This window comes from Cynara cardunculus, assembly GCF_001531365.2.
Source record: "Cynara cardunculus var. scolymus isolate 2C chromosome LG 3, CcrdV1, whole genome shotgun sequence".
Taxonomy (NCBI): Eukaryota; Viridiplantae; Streptophyta; class Magnoliopsida; order Asterales; family Asteraceae; genus Cynara; species Cynara cardunculus.
Genome location: NC_037530.1, coordinates 4,524,344 through 4,545,038, shown reverse-complemented (window position 1 = coordinate 4,545,038; position 20,695 = coordinate 4,524,344). Strand labels below are relative to the sequence as shown.

The window sequence follows — 20,695 nt, the reverse complement described above, 5'->3', positions numbered from 1 at the left end:
AAATGCATAGTACATACTCACATCAGTATGTACATGTGCATACCATCCAGATGAATTCAGCTACAAAACCCATGCTATGAGTGGTACAAGTGCATGTTTACTTTCACATTCAGCATGAGACAGGCATTTAAGGGATTTTACCATCATATAATTTATTTTTGAAACCAATGCTGAGGCAGCCCTACCCCTGTAGTTGACAGCCCCTCATTTCCCGACATAGATGAATTACTGATTCATACTTTCATCAGTACTTACTATACCAATACGACAGGCTTATTTGTCTAAAGGGGCAGTATTACCATGGTGTTCATAAGTTTTTCACTTTTTGAAATCACCCCCCCCTCTCTCTCTCTCTCTCTCTATATATATATATATATATATATATATATTCTTTTTCAAATATTCTAACCTTTCATTTTTATTCAAAACTTCAATAACGAGTATATTGATACAATATTTTCATTATATTTTACAACTTATTAGTTCGTTTAAACTTTATAAAACTAACTTATAATAACCGATAAACATGTTCAAATATAATATAAGCATTGAACCTATTAATACGATAAAATATTTCATAAATTTAATAACGAATAATAGATTCCCTTGGTTTATTAAAGCTACAAAAATTTGGAACATTTCCAACAATTGTGTTGTTTCAAATATTTCGGTATTTAACCACAAATGTGATGCCTGATTGGTTTAAGCTTGATTCCAAAGGTCAAAAGTATATGGAGGTTCCATGTTTAAATCTAAGGAGAAATATAAATCCCCTTGTGGTCATGAAGGTTCAAATACGATGACTCCGGACTATCTACAAAACAAGTTATAGTTTTGGAATTAGTCGGCTCACATATCATATCATGTTAGATATCGAGGATAATAAAAAAATACATGTTATTGTAAATTGTAAATCGTAAATAAATGATTGAAACATAAATTGGGTAAATTTGAATGTGTATGTATGTCCATTTCCTTTCATGTGTTTTTAGCAGCAAATTCGTTTTTGATCCACCTGAGTATTATTTAATTGATTGAAGCCTTCCCTACCGATCACGCCCTCCCTCAAACACACAAACACCACCTGTGTAAGAGGGTCACTTCTTTCTGGATTCATCGAGGTATGTTGTATTTATCAATTCAAATCTTCAACTACGAAAATTGGTGTTTCTAGATCTGAAATTCCTAGCCATTTGATTTGTTGAATCTACGTAGTGTTAGTCTTCTCGATCTCATAAATTTTGGATCTGCAACGAGATCAATATAAGTTCTTTCTTTCCTGAATGTTACTCTATTGTTGATTTGTTATATTTGCAAGTTTTTTCGTAATTGTTGTGAATTGTGTGAGGAATGATATTTGGTTCAGGGGTAGATTAGTGTCATAATAGTCTCATTATCGACCTGGGAATTGTTTCCGGACTTCCATCCCTAATCATATGGAAGTTGCAGTAATTTTCGTTTTAGGCCTATTATTATATGAATGTTTGCATTTTTTTGGTGAAATTTCAAGCTGAGATCACAGTATTTTGCTATTGGTGTCAAACTCTTTTGATAAACTATATGCCCTCAAAATTCAGGAATTTATTTTCTAGTCGACGGTGATTGCAAATTTGTGTACAATCAGTGAATGATAAAGTTCCTCAAATATCCATATGTTGATGGCACTCTTAGTTTTGTCATCTTCTTGTGTGAAATGCACCACAATCTTAGGAGTAAAGTGTACCATTTGGTCAGTTTCTACATCTATTTGATGTTTATATTTCGTAGTTCCTCATAAGTATTGAAGTTTCCATGGTATAAAACAACCTGCATTCAAGGTAGGATTGTTACCCACTAATTGACAGCCCCAAGGGTAGAAAGGAGGGGAGGGAGAGGCCCACTGCAGTATTTTAATTTCTTTATCTTTTATAGAGCACTTTTCCGTAGAAAAACTTGTTTAAACCCGATAGTTATAAATGTTAACACTTTGATGCCATACACTCTTATCAACTGTATTCCGCAAGCCACAAACATAATACCTTAACATTGATTGGACTATGGGAGTATTGCTTAGGTAGCATGAGAACCCAAACGGGAATATTTTATTTTATGGTTTCAGACTTGAAGATTGAAGCATTTCTTCGGTACAGATCTCATCTACTGGCACTGTTGAAATGTATTTTTGGTATCATACTTTGTAAATTATTAACGTTTAAGATTGTCAAAAATCTCTTCTTATTTTAAGAGCTGTCACCTTGCTCTTTTAGGAGTTGTAATCTGGAACTGGGTATGCAATGCTTCCTTCAAGGCTCAGTTCAACGTTTCTATCTTTTTTGGTTCTCTTGATCAGCATTTTGTTATTTCCCTTTTAGAGCCATCATAGTTAAAAGTGACTGATTGTAACCATGCTGTATATGGGCTGCTTGCAAATATCTTGACTCGTTCTGTAACAAATGACATTTATGGAAGCTGAATAGCAATATTTATTAGAGTTAACTGTATCATCTCCTTTCTTGTTTTTGTATTACTGCATCATCTTTTTCTGGGTAGGTAATATCTACGTAAACTAAAATGAATGCTTGATAGGCTGTTTTGTTTATTATACATGTCTTTTGATATATTTCAGAAAAAATCCGTGGAAAAACAAGAAAGCTAATGTGGGATCACGGAGATTTATCATTGGTGTGCAAGGAGTAAAACTTCTCCTGTGAACAACACTGAAATCTAATCAAAATGCCTCCGTCAAGTAAGGCTGATAAGAAGGCAGCAGTAGATGCTGCAGCATGGATGTTCAACATAGTCACTTCTGTGGGGATCATCATTGTGAACAAAGCATTAATGGCCACATATGGTTTCACTTTTGGTAATTTTTCTTTTTTATATCTTTCTGGTCCTGATGTGCTGTATTTTCTTAAATTCCTTTATACTTCCACAATAAAAGGGGCAGGAGTTACCAAAATTATCTTTTGAGTGTAATAATAACTAATAAATGTCAAAGCCAAGCCAGATACAGAAATTTGGGGCCCTTAAGAAAAAGATGTAGCAAGAATACTAGGCAATGAAATTTTAAGAAGCTACAATGGGATACAGACTTGACAAGGACAATGATGGTTATGTAATTGCATCTCAATAATGCTGATGTTGAATGCCTTAGGTTCAAAACTAACTCAGAGTTTAATTTGTACTGGCTTTTTTCATACTCACACATACATGAATATACATATGTATACTCTATCTAATTTTATGTTTGTATGCAGCGACAACATTAACCGGATTGCATTTTGTTACTACCACCTTAATGACTGTTGTTCTTAGGTGGCTGGGTTACATTCAACCATCCCATCTACCCACTCCTGAACTTCTGAAGTTTGTCCTATTTGCCAACTTCTCCATTGTCGGAATGAATGTCAGTCTAATGTGGAATTCAGTGGGATTCTACCAGGTACCCAAATGCTCCTTAGTTTTGACCTTCCTGATCACCCATCACGATTTTGAAATATCTATGTACATAACCCCATGCAATTTGGATGAAGGCTCTTCATTTTCGTGATTTATTTACAACTGTTAATGTCAGATAGCAAAGCTGAGTATGATCCCTGTATCCTGCTTGTTTGAAGTTATGTTTGATAAGATTCAATATTCAAGAGACACAAAGCTCAGTATTTTGGTTGTCCTTCTGGGTGTTGCGGTCTGCACTGTTACTGACGTGAGTGTTAATGCTAAAGGCTTTATTGCTGCATTTATCGCAGTATGGACTACATCTCTCCAGCAATATGTAATTTTTCTATCCCTCCATTTTAATGTTATCTAAATTTGAGTATTTAGATTAGAATAATGTGAAAGCTTGCAAAATGGCAAAAGAAAAAGTACCCTTTGTAAGAATAAGCTGCTTTGGACAAATTACAGAAACGCATTTGCAATAAAGATCTAGACACCTCAGCTGGCTGTTTTGATGAAAGTCGCTCGTTCTTTTAAAATACAGGTTTTTATTTTCTTTTTTGCATCTTGTGAGGATGACAGTTGGTTTGCAATAAATTCTAAGTAGGATGGTTCAAAAAGTTAATCACTTGATGACAATATTATGGGAACACACATGCACCAAAGTTTTGTTGTTCGTAGTTTTAATGCTGTTGCTTGTTCTTGATTTCTTGAACAAGACTTTGGAATAACTGGACCTTCTGCCTTATTCTCAATCTGATTTTGAAATGTACAGTATGTTCATTATCTTCAAAGGAAATACTCGTTGAGTTCTTTCAATCTGTTGGGACATACTGCACCTATCCAGGCTGGATCTCTGCTAGTAGTGGGTCCCTTTTTGGATTACTGGTTGACTGACAAGAGAGTGGATGCTTTTGCATATGATCTAGCATCTGTGGTAAGTGTACTTCACTTTATATACAGTTCTTGCATTAACTTAAATTCTTGCATCAATGCTGGTACTTCACTTTATATGATCTAGTATCTTTGTTTTCCATTATGGACACATGCATGTTATGGCAAGTGGCAGATCTAAGAAGTTCATAATGAGTGGTCCTGTTTATAAAGCATTATACATATAGAAAAGAATTTTTTTTAAGGAAAACTACAATGATATAATTCATATATAGTTAAACTAGAACAGGGAGGGAATGAGAGACAGACTACCGATATTTGAAAATTTTATTGACTATTCCAACCATTGTACTTGGTTTTTCAATGCAAAAAAAGAAAGAGAAAGGAAAACCCCTCATTTTTGCAAAACTGAAAAAGAAAAGAAAACCCTATGTTCTTCATGAATGAGTGATTTCTGTCCAAAATTGCCAAGTAAGATGGTTATTTTGCATTTAAAGTTCCACTTGTCCAAAATTTCTTGCAAACTTTAGTGTTTCTTTATGTCAAAGTAGATAAAATGTGAATGTACTTTCATACATTTATTTAAGTTTTTTTTTTCTTTTTTTCTTTTTATGGTTAGTTTGCAATGAGAAGCCAAATACTATGATGAAAAGTCAACAACTCCTTTAGAAAGGGAGGGAAAGAGGCAGTTCCACTTTTGATTGAAGTTTGAGAGGTTTCAATATACATATATATATATTATATATATATTTTCCAATAAAAATGGCTACTTTAACCCTCAAATGGTCGTTGGAGACGTTATTTGTGTGACGATATTCATTATCATTGTTCTTAGCAGATTATCTGAAGGTGGGGTCATTAAAATGACTGTTACAAAGTTCCAAATTACATGATTTCTTGTTAATCTCGACATAAGTCAATCTTTCTGTTGGTCTTCGAATAATTTGATTCACTGGTACATGATATCTGCACAGGTGTTCATATTCCTATCCTGCACAATTGCAGTAGGAACCAACCTCAGCCAATTCATCTGCATCGGGAGATTCACAGCTGTGTCCTTCCAAGTCCTTGGCCATATGAAAACCATACTCGTTTTGATTCTTGGGTTCATCTTTTTCGGGAGAGAAGGGCTGAATCTTCACGTGGTGATCGGAATGATCATAGCAATAGTGGGCATGATTTGGTACGGGAATGCCTCGTCGAAACCTGGCGGTAAAGAGCGTCGTGCCCATTTGCTCCCCAAAACCAACCCGCAGAAACATGGGTCCGGATTAGAAACTTCAGGTACGAGCGACAAGGTCTAAACATATTATTTGCATAGAATGAGAGTTATTAGCTGATAGCCGGATTTTCTTTTACGAGAAGAAGATATGTCGTCATTAAAATAAATTATTATCATATTCTTGCATATCCTTTGTTTTCTTTTTCTTTTTGTTCTCTTGATATGAAGATCTACGTGATGGTTGGGAGTAGGGCTTAGCTTCCCAAGGTTTCATTATATCTTTCTAGAACCTATGGATATAAATTGTAGTGATGTTTGGCAGATTGAGAAATTGGTGGAGAGGAGAGATGCAAATCTTATATGATATCATTTTTATTTACTTTAATTGCTAGTTATCAAATGTCTATGATTGGATTTCTGGCACGACTGCCACTCATATCATATATTTTCTACCCTTTTCAAGTCTTAAGGTTAGAGATGCCCACAAGTCCCGATCAGACCGGGACTCAGGAAGATCCTAAGGCCTTAAGCAGGCATTGATTCAAGCCATGAGGACCGGTTGAGACCGTGAATGGGTAGAAAGGATTGGAACAAGATCGGTTTATCCAATCCAATGGGTATAAAATTGTAGCTCAATATATGCCTAAACGATTCACGTTCTTTTTGATGTGAAACCAGCATGAGATTTGCAAGTCAACTTTAAACTATAACATCAAGTCCAAACAAAGAGCACCCTTAAGAATCCAAGATGAACACGTCAATCAGATTACATCTACAAATCTCAAAATCAGAGGCATGGTTCATCTCTCTATTTATAAATAAAACCAAGTCTAGAAATAAATCAACAGGGTATCATATATAAATGGTTCCCCCTGTATACATACATATTCCACTGTACAAACCAACCAATGATAGCAATTAAATGGCTATCGGACACCCCAATTCCTTGGCAGCAGTATCAAGATATTCGATTGGCATTCCAGTAGCCACTCGACTATGAGCTTCCCAGGTTAAACACTTCCCTAGGTCTGCTTCCCACTCAACGATCCCATTCCCCCCATCCAGCCGATGTTCACCGCTTGCTTTTATCGGCCCAACATGCAAAATAGCTCTAAGAACCGATATACTGAGGGTGCGCACATGAGCACTTGGGTGAGAAAGGCAACGTACTGTAGCTGGCAGACGACACTGTCACAAACACACAAAATTAGATGAATCCCATATTTTGTATAAACATTGCCTTCAAGACGATAAATTCAAGTAGAGACTCCTAATAATGCTAACTTGCTGTAGGATGCCAGATACATATTTTCAAACCAAACATTGTTCACCATTTATGTTTTAAAGCGGAACTAAAGGGCAACTTGATGTCTCATGTTCAAATCCTACTGGGTGCTATCAACTCCTTTGGGGTCACAATTTTGGTCGACCTAAAGTTTGTTTGGCATGTGGATGGGATGCTTTGCATGGATCCCATGAAACAGTCCAGATACCAAAAGGTAATTAGAAAACGTAACGATAAAAGTTGATTAATCTATTTACCTTGAGAAGATTTGAGAGGCCATCTGCAACTGCCAACCCAGATTCTCCCCACTCAAGCACCGGGTGAACTGCTCTCGCTGTTGCTTCCAGGAGCTGAAACCAATAATTTTGAAATATTGAAAATAGAAACACACATTGCTTGAAACAACAAAGTTCTACTTTTGTTCAATTTCACCTTTTGTAGACTGTTCCTAGTTATGCAGGAAGTCTCAAAAGACTCGCAGTATACTTCAACAAAAATTATATAAGGAGATGAAGATCATGTGATACCTCAAGTTGGGGTAAAGTGCATGCTTCTCCATCGACGAGCATGCCATCTGTGGCACGGAGGAGGAGGTCTAATGCACTGGACAAAATCACCAATGACTCTCGCATGTCATGATTTCTCATTAGCTCCACAATCAACTTCACTATACGCTGGTTGATTCTCCACATCTTTTGACCAAGATCATCGTCTTTAGCGATCCAAGGCTGCAATTCCCTCCCGGCCTGACAAGCATATATGCAAAACCAGGAAAGTGACTAAACAATAAAATGACTTATCATGAGTGCAACAGCTAGTCCTCCTACCATTGCCAAGTTGGCAATCTTTGCAGGTGTTCTAATAAAATTAACTGAAAGAAGGATCATTTTTTGTTCCAATCTTCCATTTATGTAGGAATGGCCTATAGGTGATTTGAAGTAGATTGCATTTATGCAAGCACGTTGGTTGTTTATCAACAAAGTGCCAAGTACAAGTTTTCAAAATGCTAATCAATGAATACTAAGAAGCAAAATTTTAAAGATTAACAAAATCTGGACCTGAAGAACAATAGCAGTTGCAGCTGTTGTTGGTGAAGCTGACACCACATTGCAAAGTGCATCAACCACCTGTGCAGACAAACATTAAGCTGCATAACTACACATTGCATAAATGCACCAAGGTTATATGCAGTCCTTTGTAATTGAGGATCACATAACAAGCCTGCTTAGTCAAATTCAGCACGAGAATCACGAATAGCAATAACAATATCATTATAAACATATAGTGAACACATTGGAAATCTTTTGTAGAGCTACTTAGTCTATTGGTTTTGTATATATTTTGAAATTTTTTTGCCAGTGACACATCAGGAGACGTTGTGAAACAATAATGAGTTCCAGATATGTTTTTGTAATGTCTTTGATTCTATATATGCGTAGCTTATAAGAAGTTAAGCGCTATTACCTATAATGAAAACACATGAAGGACACACGATGGAATTCAGACGTGCTAGAAGGAAACTACTTATAGATAAGTAATTAGGACTCTAATAACCAAATTGTGTTTAAATCTCAAGCTTCCGTCATTGCTTTTTTTGAGAAAAAGCACCAACACAAAATACTACCAATATAAAACCACTGGATACAAGTATCAGAAATGATTTTTAGTGTAAGATCAAAGTAAAAATACATTAAGAATAATATCACATGGTACTAAATTGACAGATTACCTGTCTCCATCCTTGCTGTGCAGAGGTGCTTTCAGCACTAAGTTGTGTTTCAGGTGATGCAATCATCTTGTGCCAGAGCAATGAAACAACAGAGAAACATAATTCTTGTTTCTCTGTCAGTACTGACCTCAAAAGTACCCGTGCACTACAATTAAATCCAATATGCCTGTCCATTGTGAGGAAGTTGGCCAACTCTGAAGCATTGAATGGGAAGCTCGTTATTCCTTTCTCAGAGCCGCTGTCACTGTCCTCACATAACTTAGAAACTTTCTCACTAGTAACCAGAGTTCTCGCAGTGACTGGATCATCAAACTGCATGGTTGACGACTGGCCCGTCTCAGAGCAGCTAGCATTTGCAGAATTATTTTGTCTTTTACCATTTAAGCATACAAGGGAGTCCTTCCAGATGGGTGCATGCAATAGATGGGCATCCAGTGGTTCTGCCTTGTTGACAATCGATGCTACAGCTTTGCTGTGAATATCAATTAAATTATAAAGTGAAGTCGCTGTGGAGTGAATTTGCTTATCCCACTTGCACCGCATCAAAACCGAGAGAGCATGCATGCAAGCCTTTGATCGTCTGAAAAGCTCAGAAATATGAGCTGCAACCATAGCAGCAGCAACTATTTCATTTGAACTGTAACTCCAAGAGGTACCAACAGAAGATGGCTTCAGGGAGAAAAGTGCCTCTAAAATTGCCAGTATCCGGCGAGTATGGCTAACTGCAGAATCAATACTATTCTGGAACCCATTGGAAGATTTAACTGCCTTTGCCGCTTTTGCAACATCCTGTGCATCCTCCAAATTTGAATGCTTACTTGTTCTTGAAATCAAAGGAAAGAGCTGAAGTTCACAGGCAAGAGCACAAACTGCAGCTAGAACATAAGAATCGAAAGCTGCAACAGGTCCTTGCTTATTCATTCTTTTAGCCCCCAATTTTCGTTGCTTTCCAGACGATGCTTCCGATTCCTCATTGGCATTGACATGAGGAAAACTATCTTCACCTCTTGGTTTCTTACCCACATGAAGCTGTGCTTCATGACTTACACACACAGTCAATATAACAAAAAGTAGTCGTGACGAGAGCTCTACAGTGGCACATGATTCTAAAAAGAGGGAGTGGACCATAGTGCGAAGCTCTGCCACAGCTAGATTTTTGGAGGCAGAGCCAAATACATATCTTGTTTTTCTTGTTTGTTCAAACAAGGACTCTGCTGGAAATGTTCGTTGAAGAATTGCCTCGACAGTAGCAACAAATATCTTCATGAGACAAGCTTCAGATGGACTTCCACGAGGAAGGTACTCAAGAACTTTAAGGAGAGGTATGTATAGGTTCCATGACAAAATAGGAGGTTGCAAAGGGGTTGCAACAATGATTTCAGGAAGATCAATAACAGAAGAACTCAAAGGAATTAAGCCATAAGCAGCTTCCCATATGGTGCATATCCTCCATTCAACCTCAGGTCCATGCGCACAAAGCATCGAGGCAATCCCTTGGGCAGTAGCTTCAATGGTTGCTTCAGCCGCTGGCATTTGTCTCTGGATATAGCATGTGACGTTCCAATTCAGTAGATTAGTATATATCTCAAGAAAGTTAACTCATTAGCTAATGTTTACTACCATTAAAACAATTGATGAAATCTCATGCCTGCTTTTTATGGCTTGAAACATAACCACCCATAGGCTCACGTTGGACTTCAACTCCTTCCACTTGTCTAAGAGGAGGAAAAAGCAAAGCAGGTTGGGAGAGTATCCGGAAAAGTAAAGCAGCTGCTGAATCTGCTGCAATGCCTGCTCTCATGGACATTGCTGTTCCAATTGCACGCAAGAAATGCAAATGCATCCAGTTTCTGGGAAGCTACAAACAGGATACATCAGTTACAACTTGTATGTGGTTGAGTGGTTCAGCTTATCAAATTCCATAGATAATATCCCATGCACCGAAACACAGATATTATACCGAGGCTGCACTAAGTACTTGATATAATTCTAACTGAATTTATAACTAGACATCTATCCCTTGATGAAAATTACTCATTGCTCTTGAAAGATAATGCTATGCTCATCTTTCATATATGCTTGCCTTTTGAAGGTTAACAAAGAACAAATCAAGAGGGTTGTCCAGGCCTAACTGGCCATGCACCACAAAGGCTATTAACTAAACCTGGTTAAACAAGAATCAAAGCCATGACCAACTAGATCCACTTAAGATGCTGCTTCTATTGATTTGATTTATTCCACAAAGTTTTAGCTAAATTTATTAGGGGGAGTTATGGGTTTGTGTTCAAATATCCTGTATCACTGAAATCAAGTACAGAAACAGCAGTCGATTTGTTTCTCATCCTTCCGTAAATTTCAATCACCATGACGCTCTGTTTTTTTGTTTTCTGGATCGGCAAAGTGTTCTTGATAAACAAGTCTTTTAGTTGCCCCCAAGGAGCAGGAACAGACTCCTACCTGGACCTCAGACTTGTGTAGACCCAATTGACCACTAGATCATACCTTCGGATTTTGTGAAGTTCTGTTTGATTGGCATATCCATCAATTAGGTTAACCTAAGGCTTTGCAAGAAACATGAGCAGGGTTGACATCAATAAAGCTCTATTTTTTGTTTCATTGGCATATGCCTCACTAAGGTTAACCTACGGCTTTGCAAGAAACTTGCAAGCTCGTGACCCTGGCCATGTTTAGCAAGCCAATCAGCTGTTAGTCAAGTGATTTTCTAGTTTCTAGTCACGGAAATAATCTTGATACAGAAACAGGAGATAGAAACACACATTAGGACATCCCATAAATAAAAGTTCGACATATGGCTTTTGCAGCATTTGACTAGGCACATAGTTCAATGAAGGTGTTAGGCTGTTAGTCAAATGTCTTGAACAAACTTCAAACACGAGAATGTGAACCTTGTGGACCAAATCAATATCATCAATTATTTGTAACGATGACAATAGGAAAATAAGTAACTTCAGATTAAAAAGTTCCGACAAAATGAAATGTTGCAATTTCCTGCGGAATTTGAAATGAAAAATATCATTGTAGTTTTTGTGGGTGGTGGGCCTGCAAGGCATTCATTTTTTCCCTCTAATGCTGCTAGGTACATGATGCTGAAGTCATTGTTTTGCCTTTTTCTCTCTCTTCTTGTGTTACATGCCAACCAAATGGCACAAGTTCTTTTAACTACATACTTGCTCTGTTTCCTCTAGAAAAACACAGCAAACACATGAGATTAGGGACGAAAGAAGTTGTAAAGATCAAAGTAGTATCCCCATTGTTTCAACAAGATAAATAATAGGCACCAAAGCAAATTTTACCAAGAAAACAAAGCAGCAGGCATCAAACAAGCACATATTTGACCTACTTTTGAGGGGTAGGCCACTGTCCCTAGACTCTTGCTTGATTCTAATGTATTCGATCAAATTGAGCAAAATCCCAAATTCCGCCTAATCCCTACTTATAGAATTCCTTGACTACGGAAGTACTGAAATTGCAATGCTGAAATGTGTCCCTAGGGTAAACCCGCATGGGCCTTGGTCTAACAACAGATAAGCAACACTATACACATAATTAGAGGACAAAGCAAACAATGCATCGATATTGACATCTTTTAATTAATCCGAGAAAAAAAATACAACTTAAGCTTTAAACTTCACACTTCATAGTTAACTTACCCTCATGCCAGATGCATAGTCTTCTGCTGCTCTAAGAAGCTCGACAAGTTGAACAGCAGCATCAAGAGCATCTGGAGCCCATGATGGTGGTGCTTCTAAGAGTCCAAGAAGAAGCCTTTGTGTGGCACTCGGACTAGCAATAGCGTAATACCTAAACCATGGAAAAGAAAGATGATTGAAACATGACGTTTGGAGCTATGATAGAAAAACAGGAAGCATTTTTCTGGATTACCTATGGAATAATCTTGCATACGGCTCTAAAGCAGGAAGGCCTGCAACAAGGTGCTCATCCATGGCTGTTGTTGGAGGTGGAAGTAAAAGAGCAGGAACAGCAGCTGCAGTTAGAGTGGCAGTCTCATACCGAGCAACTTCCTCGTCACATACACTTAATATTACAGCAGCACCATTAGCAACAGCCCATCTAGGAGTAGCTGGCATTAGCTGAGGATGCTTTCCAGATCCACGAGAAGAAGCCAAGACTGAACATAAAATTAATAAGAGTGTTATCCTTTTTACAATTAGCAATAATGCAACACTTCTGAGGTAAGAACATGAAACAATCAATTCATATAGTATATAAACAAATGCTTAAAACACCTAAGAATTAGCAAGAAAGTCTTGCCAGCAAGCTGATCAAAAGCATTGAGATTTCTAAACTTGACTGCTATCCTGATTACATTAGGCTCACTGAAAGAACTGATACTGTATGGAAGGTTCATACACTTCTATAATCACACGATTCATGAACATTTCAGGCGTAACTATGAGTTATCACCAGATATCCACAAGCAGAGTATCAACTTGAACTTCAATCCTTATATATTCACATTCAATATGAGAGACAGTGGAACAAGGTACATTGCAAAATCTCAACTCTTGGTGACATTGTTGTGTATTCATCTAACCTGTGGATTGCCTGGTATCAGTCAAGAACTTATGAGAATTTTTAGGAATGGCTTTCCCATGCAAAAAGTAACAGCGCAATCTATACAAGTGATACTGAAGGATTTTCTATGGGGTCTTGGACTCTTAGTGGCAGTGTGAAGTTCCTTTATTGGATACCCTTAAGCATAGACTCGACAACAATATTTCTTAAACAGGAAGTGAGTTTGTTGAGCTGGGGGAATATCAGTCATCTCGCAATGGCTGTATGATTACCAGTTAAACCTTGACGGATTGGCTGTATAAGAATTCCTTGCATCCACAGGCACACGTCATACATTTCCTGGGGTTTCACAGTTCAGTCGTTGACTGGCAAAGTTAAGTAGCTGCCTGAGCCTTTAAAATATTTGCATGCTCATATAGTCATGGTCCTAAGGTATCCTACCCCAGGACCTAAGAGTCGCAAGGATTTGCTGCCTCCGCCCACTACTAAGAAGCTGGCTCACAAGTACCGTATTGATATCCAACCCATCCAGCCTTTTGCAGTAAATTACCCCTATACATACAAGAACTTGCATGTTATCCAAATATTATGAGCAATTGTGTTGGTTACCGCAAATGTATTATGATTTTCTAAGTAAACAATTTTCTCCTAATAGTCACTTTAACTTGTACTTGGTTCCTCATACATGCTTTAGATAAAGTTGGCTCCCCTTATTAACACAAAAGATAGCTCCTCGGTTTTTATCAATTCATGCCTTGCCGTATTGATCTCTGCTTCATACAGCTAATGGAAGTTCGAAATACGTTGCATCTTTAACCAGTAATAGTGCAAATTCTTTATTGGTACGGGAAGGCGAAGACTCAAACCATCATCATGTTAAACAGAATCTATGCTAACATCATGATTTAGTCAACTATCTTAACGCCCAAGTTATTAGACAGAAGACTCGAACAATATCAATCACATACATACAATAAGGCTACAGAACTAACAAATGTCTTTTCTATAGACTTGATAATCTTCTAAAATATTAATTGCCCCAAAAGACCTACCAACACGCGAGATATATTGAACAAGCCCTACTTAGGTAGAATCTTAATTACAGATGCGTTCAGCAGTGATGATTCGTGTCACTACATCCATCAGACACTTCACATACAAATCAGACAACAAAATATTAAGCAAAAACTATACACTAAGCATTCAAACCTACCCTTTTCACTCGTTAGACTAAACCTAAACCTACTATAGAAAAGTGTTTTGCACCATGGTTTACAGACGATGTACCAATAAAAAAGCATATCACGGGAAAGAACAATTAGCAAACTAAGACACTTCACACTCTCAGTTATCCGAAAATAAACCATTCGACATGATCAATCAACTAATGCTAAGACATGAAAATATGTATGCTCCCAACCCTTTCCCATGTTTCCAAACACAAGTCTTCCTGGAAAGCACAAATCCTTCAACTGCATCAAATAAATATCTAATATATGAACTTGTAACGCTTCAAAGTTCAAGTATTGGTCATTTACCTTCAGTGTAGCTCCTCCTAAACCATTAATTGACACACAGCATAAACACCCTCACATGCTTTTACTCCTACGTGTAAGATGCAAAACTCTGAAACTCTAATGTCAACCTTAGCTTACAAATCGAATCTCAAAGTTTCATATCCCTGATGACCTTGGCCTGTAAGACAATTTATTGTGCAATCATAAGCTAGATTTGGTTTTCCAGCACTAAAGTTAGGTAAGCAACTTCCAAAAGAATAAAACATGGAAATTCACTTTGATCAATGAAATTCATCCAGCTGAACTTGGTAAAAGAAACATAACTCTCAGAGAAAGAAGAATTTTTTTTACGAAAAAAGCATATTTGATGAAGTCAAATTAAGGCTACCCCTGTTCAATAACTAGCATCCACCTCCATTGTAGAAATCGGACCTTGTATCTTTCAACAATAAAATGTGGCATATATTTTTTAGTTAGAGGGATGTGTGTGTTTCCTTGCCTTTTCTATATTTCAATATACTTGACTATTTACTAGTTTTTGTTCTTCTTACCTTCTCGCTCACACTGACAAGCCGAAGGTCTTCATGGAGACAGCCGCTCTAACCTTTGGGGTAGAGAACATGTCTGCATACTGGTTACATCACATCCCTCCTAGATCCTACTTCCGAGTGGGATATACTAGGTTCGTTTAGTTTGGTTATAGATTATTTAGTTATTTAGGTCCAAAATGTTTATATTGTGACTCTTTTCCCAAAGTTCAACATGTTTACCAATTTTATGTCTACAACAAAAGCAGCTGTTAGATCTAGAGACACATTTAAAGTTGCATATAGACCTTTTTTGGGACAGATTGAACTTGAGGATTTCAGTTCAGTATCATAAATATATAAATTCCACAACCAAATACGACCAGCATTTCTCAAGAATTCAATTGCACTACAAATGAAGAAGCCAATGAATTTAGGGGTACAACCATTCTACTTTGATCCATTATTCTTGCAGGTAAACTGGTGAGCACGCATCTTACAAAGCTTCCTATCTTGGACTTCAGTTAGCCAGAACCATATGATGAAATCGAACATTAGAACTTATTTGCTTGTAAGAGAAATCTGTGCATGTAGACCAATAGATGGCAGATCTTTTTCCACCAAGAACTAGGCGTGCCTAATAGTTATTTTGCATTATTTCCAAGGGAATTTATGACTTCAATTTGGTTGCAGATTGCATGAGACTTGAGCTATTTGGTTTACAACACAATACATAACCCAAATCAAAGCATTCTTGTTTAACTAAGATCACATATCAGTTACATAAAGCTAGTCCACTTACCAACTGAAGGTGGCTTGAGTTCCCCTGCAGCATATTTTCCCATGACACCTCCACACCTAAGAATTAAGAAAGTTTGATGGGCTTATGGATTTGAGAGTATATAACACACAAAAAGATAACTAAGTTGGAAAAGGTATAAACAACAGAAATAATGAGGACATCAAGGTAATAGTAACAAGTAATCAAATAACACATGAAGGGTTGCAAGAATGTAGCAAAAAATTTGAGCCCTAAAGCAATATACTACGCTTTCGAGCGCATGTAATGAACTATTTATAGATACTTAAACTTTGGAAGCAATTTGTCTCTGCCATAACAATAAGTGCTGTTGTGGAATACTAAAACAAAAGAGCATTTTCAGGATTGGGGAAAAATAGGACCAACACAAACCATTCTCAAAGTACGAGAAGCTTTGAAGAATATAAGTGAAATTGAAAAAAATGACGCTACAATGATCATATTTCCAGGTGTTCATGGTATAACATCAGTTGAAAAAGTGCATCTTTGTTTCTTGCGCTAGGAGTATGAAGGTCTTTTCTAAGATGATAACACTAAAAAAGAGAGATTGACCACCCACTTACCAACGGAAGTAGTCACTTCTGATACCTAGAGGTGCAGCAAGCAACAGATCAGTAATCCAAGGCGACAAAGGTCTCAGTGGTTTCCGTTCATGCTGCATAGATGGTGAAGACGATTCACCATCTGTAGAGTTACTTGTAGATGCTTGGCTGCCACTGCTGCTTCTATCTGTTTCACCATGCTGACCCTCCATCTTGAAAATTGGTCGATTGTAATGGGTTAATATTCGTAAAATCTCTCCACATGCCAGCGCCCATTGTTCAGAATACTCATTCTGCATTTGAGGAACTGTATTATACATTTTTATTGAGCATAGAATTCACCGCAATGCAATGGAATCATAAACTCTGAAGTCAATATAAGCAATTCAACAACACAGCAATACAAGTAACCGATCTAGTTGTCTATCATATAAGAGATCCAACTTAGATTGTAAAAAATTTCCTTACATCAGAACTTGGGCAGACCAACGAAATGAAAGAAGCAAACGGGGGAGTGCTTCTATCATACTCCATCGTACCATCAATGATGCATGAAATTATAGGAAGAATGACAGCATGCCCATGCTCTGGATGATGAAGTACGAACATTGCTGGAAAGTTGAGATTAATTAGAAAACTTGATGCTACAAAAGTCCAATTATGAAAAACTGTAAATCAACAAGAATGAAACACAATACCCAAGACATCATCAAAGAGGCGCTTCTCATTCGATGGATAACGATGGCGAACCAACTGCAAAATAATCATATCAGTAAAGGAATCTTTTCAGTGTGAGTGCTTTAAATAAATGAATCTTTTCACAGTGTGTTCTCAATCGACCCTTAGATACAAAATGTGGTCCAATGGTAGAAGTAAGAAAATGCTACCTCTGCTATATCTTCAGGAAATTGTTCCGATGTGAATTGACCAAAGTAATCAACATATGCTGTAATTTGTGCCTGAATACACAAGTAATTGAATAACCGTTATATCTTCAAGCACATTCTTGTGTCTCCCACTGCAGGCCACTTGCATCAGGCAAGGGGCACCACACATCAAATGATTATGTCAATCACCCGATAAATGCTGCACGAGCTTAACGCATAAAAATGTATATGTTGGTATCACAAAAGAGGGAAAGTGGGGGAAGGATCATGAAGATATATATAGTTCAACCTGAATTTTCTAAACTATATACTCATCATTCAAAACACATGGAATTCACTAATATTAAAAATACCGTCAAAATTGTGAGCAATGAATAGGCTCTATCTGATAAGTGCTTTCTTGAGATTCCATGTCACGGTTGCACTTTCAGTACCATCATAACAAAGTAGTGGAAAGCAACCCTGGACAGTGAAGGCAGTAACATGTAACTAGAAAAAGTAGTAAAAAGTTCACGTCCATCCAAGATACAGGTGTTGAGAAGAGGTTTTTCTTCAACAAGTTTTAAATTATCTTTCCATGTACCCCTTATATAACCACTTAAACAGTTGTGCAGGTATGACAATCTCAACATCATAGTCCTATTGAAGTTAGAATCTAAATTGATTAGATCCAGAATTATCAGTCAACTTAAAAATACCTTCCGCTGCTCTGGATCTTGAGGTGGAGGCCAAAACAGTGACGAAAATTGTAGACCATCAATCCACCTTTCAGATGTAGCAGCCATAGAAAAAGCTCTGCTGGCTTTCTGCTGGAAGAGATGAAGGTGAGAGCTGCAGGCTTCAATATTTCCGCTGCTACCAATCAAGAATGAGAAGATTGTAATTCAACATTTTATACACCAGCTGATGTCTCCTACTAAGCAGTTCAATTACAACAACAGTTCTGAGGTTAACCAATAACCACTCAAAATCTTTAATGCTAAAACAGAATTATTGCCTCTCTTAGTTGCCCGGTCGAATAAGACTACGAAGTAGCCTGTAACATGGAATAACCAGTATCAGGTAAAGTAGGTTTTACCAGAAATAGAATAAACAGTATAAGTTGAAAATGGAGAGCCAAGTTGAAACAAAGAGACAAAATGCAACAAATATTACTTCCCTTAATTTCGTAAAATGAAAAAAATAACTTATGAAAGAAAACAGTTATCAAAATCCTCCTTCACAATTGTAATACTGAACCAACTTAAAAGGAAACCACTTCTGTAAAACAGACAAACTTATTGTGTTTCTATATAACAACATGATTATGTAAATTGCTATTTGAGTAGAAACAACAACAACAGTAATAAATAATAATTACCATAATAATAGTAATAATAATTTTACTAATAAAAGACTCGCATGTAGAAGAAAATGTCTCATCAATTGGAAAAATTCTTGCAGAAAAATCTAAATCTAAATCTAAATCTAAAAAACAATCGTACTAACGCCGATTAGTACGTCTAAATTTAACTCACATCTCGATTCAGTTTTCCGAACTCAAACAATTAAGAATCTTCATTAGAAACAGTTATTACACTCGCCTCTAATTTTACCAACACAGAAAAATCAACAACTAATTGAAACTCCTCCCTATTAACGCCCCGATAAAAGGAAAAACACACAGCCACACACACCTCTGAGTGTAAGCTAAGTTGAAGTGAGAGAAGTTAACTAATTCCATATTAATCTTCAACAAAAATGCAAATATAGCATCTATGTTAACAAATCTGAAGATCATTATAAGATTTCAAACAAAAAAACACATAAAATTTCAATAAATATGTACCTCGTTTCTAAAGCTTCAGGAACACAGCAGGTGAGAGTTAGAGAGAGAGAGAGAGAGTGTGCCGGAGGACGCCGGAAACAGACTCTGAAGTTGTGATTTACGGCGACTGTAAACACTTCGAGACGATTTGAGATTTTAGAGGAAAATATTTGAGAACAAAACAAGGGATTGAGACTTGTGAAGGGATGAGAGAGAAATATTTGTTTAAAAATGGTTTTTAGAGAGAGAAAATCAGTAGTTTTAGAGAGAGAAAGAGGAAGGGAGATCTTTAGCTGTGCTGTGTATGAAGTTAGGGATCTAACCTTGCATACGTGGCAACGATATTTTCCTCTCGCCTTAAGGCGGCCACGTCGAGCTGGTTTCTTATGTCCATCATGCTATGTATGTCCATCATGCATGATCCATTGATGCATTATGACATGATACATACCTGAAATACCCATTATACCCTTGTTATCACGTGGGTGTAGGAGAGAAGTTGCAGGTTCGAAGCATATTCGTGTAGTGCTCTGAATACGAAAAGTGAAAGGGACTGGTTCGCAATTTACTTGCTTAAATTAATTTTCATGTGATTTAACTGTTTTTAGATATTTTGCTGAATTAATATTAAATTATAATTTCAGCTGAGATCTTTTCAACTTGTAATCCTGACCTTTCAAATTTCTAATTTGTATGATTTTGAATTTTAAAATTTTAATTTATCTTTTCAACTTGTAATCCTGACCGTTTAAATTTCTAATTTGTATGATTTTGAATTTTAAAAATTTAATTTCGATTTTTTTCCGTATAGAAGATCAATCTTTAATCCTATCTTCTTTAAAAAGATTTCGACTAGTAGTTTTATGGATTATCATGTAGGGTTGGGGTTACGTGACACCAAGGGTTTTTCGTGAGACCCGTAAGACCAATGTATGTTCATTGATCAACTTTATAAGCTAATGATCTAATGGTTTAAAGTTGCACGGTGACAATTTTTTAATTATTGAGAAGTCTCGTGACAATTTTGTGATTATTAATGTTCAGATTGTAGATCTAATCCAAAGGTTGAGAATTGGTCTTACGGGTCTCATGAAAATTTTTTTGTCTCACATGATCCTAAATCTTATCATGTATGTGATTTGGAGTTTTCGTAATAAAGCAATGTTTTTTGATGAGATTATCTTATATTCTGATTTGGCTTTCGATATCCAGCTATTACTGTATCATTGCTTTTCTAATCATGCAAAAGATTTCAATTATTCTTAGATGAATTGGTGTTGCAATCTGGTGGGTTAAGATTTTCTTTAAAAGTATATAATATTTATATACGGCTAATGCGACAAATAAACTCACACATTCTCTTCACATTTGTTGAGGTTTGAACTTCTGATCTCCTAGGAGGCCAAAGACTACAATACCGCTAGGTCAAAGGCCCTTTGGTTTTGTGGAGTAAGTTATTGGGTTGTTCGGTCCAATCTCATTAGATCTCTT

General features: G+C 36.8%; 2 protein-coding genes across 2 annotated transcripts; one reads left to right on the top strand and one right to left on the bottom strand.

Moving 5' to 3' along the window:
* The first annotated feature begins 1,021 nt into the window (after positions 1–1,021).
* Positions 1,022–5,915, top strand: LOC112510267 (UDP-rhamnose/UDP-galactose transporter 6-like). The gene is made up of 6 exons (XM_025115626.1): positions 1,022–1,121; positions 2,606–2,842; positions 3,237–3,421; positions 3,554–3,754; positions 4,193–4,354; positions 5,286–5,915. Exons 2-6 carry the CDS (start codon positions 2,713–2,715, stop codon positions 5,613–5,615), a joined length of 1,008 nt encoding a protein of 335 aa, XP_024971394.1. The 5' UTR covers positions 1,022–1,121; positions 2,606–2,712; the 3' UTR covers positions 5,616–5,915.
* Positions 5,916–6,228: 313 nt separating this feature from the next.
* Positions 6,229–19,421, bottom strand: LOC112510526 (protein GIGANTEA-like). The gene is made up of 15 exons (XM_025115976.1): positions 19,226–19,421; positions 18,096–18,433; positions 17,398–17,469; positions 17,209–17,263; positions 16,979–17,121; positions 16,532–16,803; positions 15,951–16,006; positions 12,451–12,697; positions 12,219–12,369; positions 10,196–10,405; positions 8,548–10,086; positions 7,877–7,945; positions 7,346–7,564; positions 7,076–7,168; positions 6,229–6,721 (listed from the first exon to the last, which is right to left on the bottom strand). Exons 2-15 carry the CDS (start codon positions 18,180–18,182, stop codon positions 6,452–6,454), a joined length of 3,483 nt encoding a protein of 1,160 aa, XP_024971744.1. The 5' UTR covers positions 18,183–18,433; positions 19,226–19,421; the 3' UTR covers positions 6,229–6,451.
* Between the last annotated feature and the right edge of the window lie 1,274 nt (positions 19,422–20,695).